This window comes from Panthera uncia (assembly GCF_023721935.1).
Source record: "Panthera uncia isolate 11264 chromosome A3 unlocalized genomic scaffold, Puncia_PCG_1.0 HiC_scaffold_11, whole genome shotgun sequence".
NCBI classification, from domain to species: domain Eukaryota; kingdom Metazoa; phylum Chordata; class Mammalia; order Carnivora; family Felidae; genus Panthera; species Panthera uncia.
In genome coordinates, this window is record NW_026057578.1 from 92,159,715 (window position 1) to 92,165,282 (window position 5,568).

Genomic DNA, 5,568 nt, shown 5'->3' on the forward strand with positions numbered 1-5,568 from the left:
ACCTCATGGGCTCTCATTTCACCTATATTTCAATTACACTGGATTATTGTGCATCTTTTAAAGTTTATTTATTTGTTTTGAGAGAAACAGAGAGAGAGCAAGCAGGGGAGGGTCAGAGAGAGGGAGAGAGAATCCCAAAAAGGCTCTGTGCTGTCAGTGCAGAGCTTGATGCAGGGCTTGAACTCACAAATCAGGAGATCATGACCTGAGCTGAAATCAAGAGATGCTTAATGGACTGAGTTACCCAGAAACCCGTCACACTGCATTATTTTTAAGTAAATTCTGAACAACTTATTTCGTCTGTTAAGTATTTTATGTATCTCTAAATGATGAGAACACTTAAATAATATAATTATAATTCCATAATCACACCTAAAAGCAATATAATCACATAACATTTTCAATGTTCACTTTTAGTCAGATGTCTAATAATTATTTTTCCCATTCGATTTGTTCAAATTAGGATTTAAACATAGTTCATACATTATATTTGATTGGAACATCTCTTAAAACTTAAGTGTGTTATATTGCATTATTTTCTTAAATTCCATGTTTAAGAATATGGAATCATTTGTCCTGTAGAGTTTCTAGACTAGAGATTGTATCCCTGTGTTGTAACGTGAAATCTGGGTCCAGATTTTCTAGAAATTGATAGCTTAATGTTAATCAGAAGTTCTCAAATTGTTCTGATCTTAGGATACTTTTACATTCTAAAAATTATTGGATTCTAAAGAGTTTTTATTCATATGATTTACTATTTATAATACTACGTATTAAAACAGATATTTTAAAAATATTTACTAACTTGTTTTTATCATATTTGAAAAAATATCAACAGTATGCCCATATGCATATAACTAAAGTTTTTCTGCTAGTCCGTTTTTCAAGAATTGTGTTCCATGAAAACGTGGAGTAAAACTCCATGTTACAAATGCTTTTCTTCAAGACAACCATTATAGTTTAGCACGCAGATTCCCATTTAGTCACACAAAATAGTAAGAGCAATGTATTCAAGGTTTGCAATTACTAAAATTAAATGTATTTACTGTTCTATCAAATTCCTCAAGGATAGTTTTAAGTGAAATGTCTTTTTTGTTTCTTGTAAATGCCTGGAAATGAAGGATACAGGTTGATGCCATTGCCTTGATTAATGCCATGTCACCAGAACTTTTAACCACCGTTGCCTTTGCTCCATCAATGCAAATGTCAGCACAGTAAAAAAGGCAAATACCATTTTAGTATTGTTATGAAAATTACAACTTCACAGTCCCTCTGAAAGGGTCTTGAAGACACCCGTGGGTCTGGAACTCACAATGGAAATGCTACTTTCATGTATCAGATTACCTACAGAGTACCTACCTTCTGAGTACAGAACTAAACTGAGGAACTATTTCTCAGTCTTCCTACACAGAGACAGCTAGATGGCAAGTCTACCTGCTGTTCCTTATGAACCCGGCTTTCCTTCTGACTTAGACACTATCGCTCCACGCTTCCTTCACACCTTGCCATAATATTGAGGAAGCAGCTCTGAACTTGTTCCTGTTCCTGTTCTTGGTTTCAATTCTTTCTTTTCCCTCAACTTTCTTTTCCCAATACTTGGCACTCACCAGCACTTCCAATTCCTATACCCACCGATTTATACTTACTAGTTTTTTGTTTGTTTGTTTGTTTGTTTGTTTGTTTGTTTTTTACTGGACAAAGTTTTTACTCTTACTGGCCAAAGTTTAAAAAAATTCATATATATGCTTACAGGAATGAATTTTTGACTGATTAATCAAATACACTCTGGACATTTTCCTTAACTATCCAATGCTACTATATTTTCTAAGCTATGTACATCAGAATTTCTGCCGTAGGGCTGCCTCCCCTGCCTTAAGTTTTTCAGAACAAAGTATTTGGCAAAGAACAGGGAAAGTTCAAACTTCACCTGTTCTTGGGGAAAGTGCTGGCGTGTTAACAGGAAAGAGGCAACATCTGTGGCAATTCCCAGGCTTTACTGGGAAGACACTTCTCCCCATGGCGGGAATCTCCTGGAATACAGGCCAAGCCCTTCCCCATGACCCTTGTTCTTGTTCCACATTCCGGTTATTCATTTGAGTGCCCCTCCTTCTAATTTTCTTATAAAAGCACAGTCTTCTCTGACAAGACAAACCACTGCAAATCCCTGCAAGACAGGTGAGTGGAAGCTGACAGAAGATGAGACCATTGAAAGGGCTATACTGTACATATTTGGGGGAAGATACAGGAGGATCTCTGTCAGATACAGGAGCTCTGAGACTCAGCACAGGCAGGCTTGGGAGGTCTCATGGGGTAGGAGCATGTACAGATTTTCTAGTTCTTTCCAGAGCTATACAAGGGGATGGATGTCACTAAGATGAACTTATTCCTAGGAGACTAACAAAGGAAAGACAAGGATCTCTATATGTCCTCTCTCTGATCACACTTCTCTTAGTGAAATCTGATTGCTTCCTCAGGTCACAGACATGATGCGGCCTCACACGGACCTCCCCAGCATGTCCTGGATGCTGTTCTCCTGCCTGATGCTCCTGTCTCAGGTCCAAGGTGAGATTTCTCTGCCTCTAACACTGGGTCCTTGCGAATGCTCAGGGCCAAGAGGAGAAGGAAGACTCTCGTGGTACTGGTGACATATATCCCCACACCATGAAATGGCCTGTAACTCGTCCATCACCACACCATCCTTCAGGGTAACCAGGGGTGGCAGGCATCACAGTGGTCCACTAGCACCGCAAGGAGGTCCTTTGCTTCTTGTCAGTGCACTCTCATTTATGTTGGTAGGCGAAAGAGGAAAGTGTGAAGGGACAGAAATAAAATAAGGGGAAGGAAAATGAGGACCCAGGGCAAGAATGTGTATCCTAGAGCAGGGAAGGGTTGGACTGCTGAACTAGACTGAAAAGAAAGGAGAGGTTTCCTCATTTAGTGGGGCTGGTTCAAGAACAAGAAATCCTGAAAGTGTTGGCAGTGGTGAGAGGCAGTCAGGACTTTGGCATCACTTCCCAAAGCACTGACCCCATAGATGTTCCTCTAGGTCACCTCCCACCCTGATCCCCAGTCTCCTATTCACCTCTTCTCTCTCTTTTGTGTCCTTCCATCCTAGGTGAAGACTCGCCCAAGGAAGTGCCCACTCCACGGATCAGGTGTCCCAAAGGCTCCAAGGCCTATGCCTCCCACTGCTATGCCTTGTTTATGACACCAAAATCCTGGATGAACGCAGATGTGAGTACTTGGATTTGCAGGTCGGGGTTTTAAGGGCAAGTACACTAGAGACCTGGTGGGTGGGGGGGTCCATTTCCCAGAGTTCCTTGGGGGTGACGGTGAGCATCCTCATCTTTTGCATGTATACCTCTTCTCCCCTACCTCTGCACTGCCCGTCTCCCAGTGATGTCTGAGGCCTCCCCTGAGTCTCTCCCTTCCCCACACAGATGGCCTGCCAGAAGAGACCCTCGGGACACCTTGTGTCTGTGCTCAGTGGGGCTGAGGCATCCTTTGTGGCCTCCCTAGTACAGAACAGTGCAAACACTTACTCAAACATCTGGATGGGGCTCCATGATCCCACAGAGGTATGAATACATCTTCTCTCTATAACCTCTCAAGCTGCTATCGCCACCCGAGCCCACTCCCTGTCCCCTGTGTCTGCCCAGTAAATGCCCTAGAGAGCCTTGGAGCTCAGAGATACAGGAGGATATTAGGGGAAAAGGGAGGACCTTGTGGCCAGCTGAACAGCTGAGTTCTGTGGAAGTCTCTTGCCTCTGCTGAAGTTAATCTGCTTCTTAATTTGCACGTGAGGCCATGTAATTCAGTTCTCTGAGCTTCACAGAGTCTACACGTATTGTGCAGAGTGATTCCTAAATGAAGAGACGATCCATTTTTGCTCTATGGAACAGACACTGTCTTTGAGGTTCAGAAGCTAATCACATATGCATCACTCGTTGCTGTTCAGTCAGTGACAGGTTACTCTGAATGGGTCTATTGGTCTTTGTGTTTATGGGCTTCAGGATTTGTCAATAAGAGCAAGGAGTTAGGAGGAGTCTCCCAGAGGAGAGCTTTGGCTCCCAGGCAGCATCTAGAGGAGCAGACCAAATTCCATGATGCTGGGGAGGGGTTCCTGCAAGGAGCCCTTTAATGGCCATTCAACCTCACTAGACTCCATCCTCTCTAGGGCTATGAGCCCAATGCAGGTGGATGGGAGTGGAGTAGCACGGATGTGCTGAATTACCTTGCCTGGGAGAGACACCCCTCCACCAACCCAAACCCCGGCTACTGTGGGAGTCTGTCAGCAAGCACAGGTAAGTAACAGAGGAGCTCCTTTCTGCCAGACCTCTCCATCCTCTTTTTCCCTATTTCTCAGTGTGACCGTCAGAGAATCCCCTTGAGCAAGAAAATGTAGGGTTGGTTTATCTTCTCCCACCCCTTCTCATCTCTCCTTTCTTTGAGTCCCATTCCCCTGGAGTAGGACACTGCTGAGGATGAGGGAGAGGCTGTGAATCCTACGCCAGAATCTGGGCTGCCTGTACCTTGGGTTCATGGGCTCCACCAGCCACATCTACCTGAGCTCCTCTGTCTCTCTAGGATATCTGAAATGGAGAGATTATAACTGCGGTGCAATGCTACCTTATATCTGCAAGTTCAAGGACTAGGTCTGGTGGGACGTCAGGAGCCTGAGTTTTGTGTGCAGCTCATCATGGACATATGACCAAGTGTGAAAACCTACCCTGGAAAGGAATAGTCTCCCCCTACGCTCTAACCTGACCCTTCCTTCTGATCATTTCTCCTCCCTATTCATTTAACTTTATGTTCTTTTTGTGTATTACATGGCCTGAGATTGCAGAGAGCAATAATAAATACTTCATTCCATGTTGTGTGCTTTTGTGCTCCTATCTCATAGCAAGAATATGAAGAACAATGGGTATGGGAGGAGTTCTAGGTCTTGCCTCTGTCCAATGTTATTTATTCCCCCAGGGAAAATTCTTAAATGTACATCCCCACCAGTGTGTTTATGATCAGTATATAGTCCCTGTTCATGTACCTTTGTGTTGTTTATAGAAAAAGACATTACTCACCTACACATTCTATTACACATTCCTCCTATTTGTAATACTAACAGCCTTAGTGGTATCTGAAGATCTTAGAAGAGCACATCTGTAATCATTTGCTATCATTGATATTTTTTTTCTTTAATTTACAATCTTCCTTGGACCCTGACTTCTATAAAATACATTGAAAAATGAATGGGTTTATGATTATAGTGCTTACAGGTAGAGCATTAGAAGTTGTCACTCTCTTCCTTAAAACAGTTCTATTCTTAAACTAACCACCAGAAAAATGTTTGAAATTGCGATAATTTGTGGTGACCAATTGGGACTCATCTCCTGGGACTGGACTTAATTGCCTTCCATACAAAATCAGATTATAAAATTTTTTTAAACATTTTTATTTATTTTTGAGGGACAGAGAGAGATAGAACATGAGTAGAGGACAGAGAGGCAGAGAGGGAGACACAGAATCTGAAGCAGTCTCTAGGCTCTGAGCTATCAGCACAGAGCCCGAAGC

General features: G+C 42.8%; 1 protein-coding gene across 4 annotated transcripts in view; it reads left to right on the plus strand.

The window, feature by feature from the left end:
• Positions 1-4,872, plus strand: part of LOC125937160 (lithostathine-like) — a 224,448-nt gene extending 219,576 nt beyond the window's left edge. For all 4 annotated transcript variants that reach the window (XM_049651807.1, XM_049651809.1, XM_049651808.1 and 1 more), the window contains 5 exons: positions 2,475-2,562; positions 3,116-3,234; positions 3,441-3,578; positions 4,178-4,304; positions 4,588-4,872. In XM_049651807.1, coding sequence (XP_049507764.1) covers positions 2,484-2,562; positions 3,116-3,234; positions 3,441-3,578; positions 4,178-4,304; positions 4,588-4,655 — 531 coding nt within the window. In that variant the 5' untranslated portion in view covers positions 2,475-2,483 and the 3' untranslated portion in view covers positions 4,656-4,872. The remainder of the gene's footprint in view (positions 1-2,474; positions 2,563-3,115; positions 3,235-3,440; positions 3,579-4,177; positions 4,305-4,587) is intronic.
• Positions 4,873-5,568: the final 696 nt, after the last annotated feature.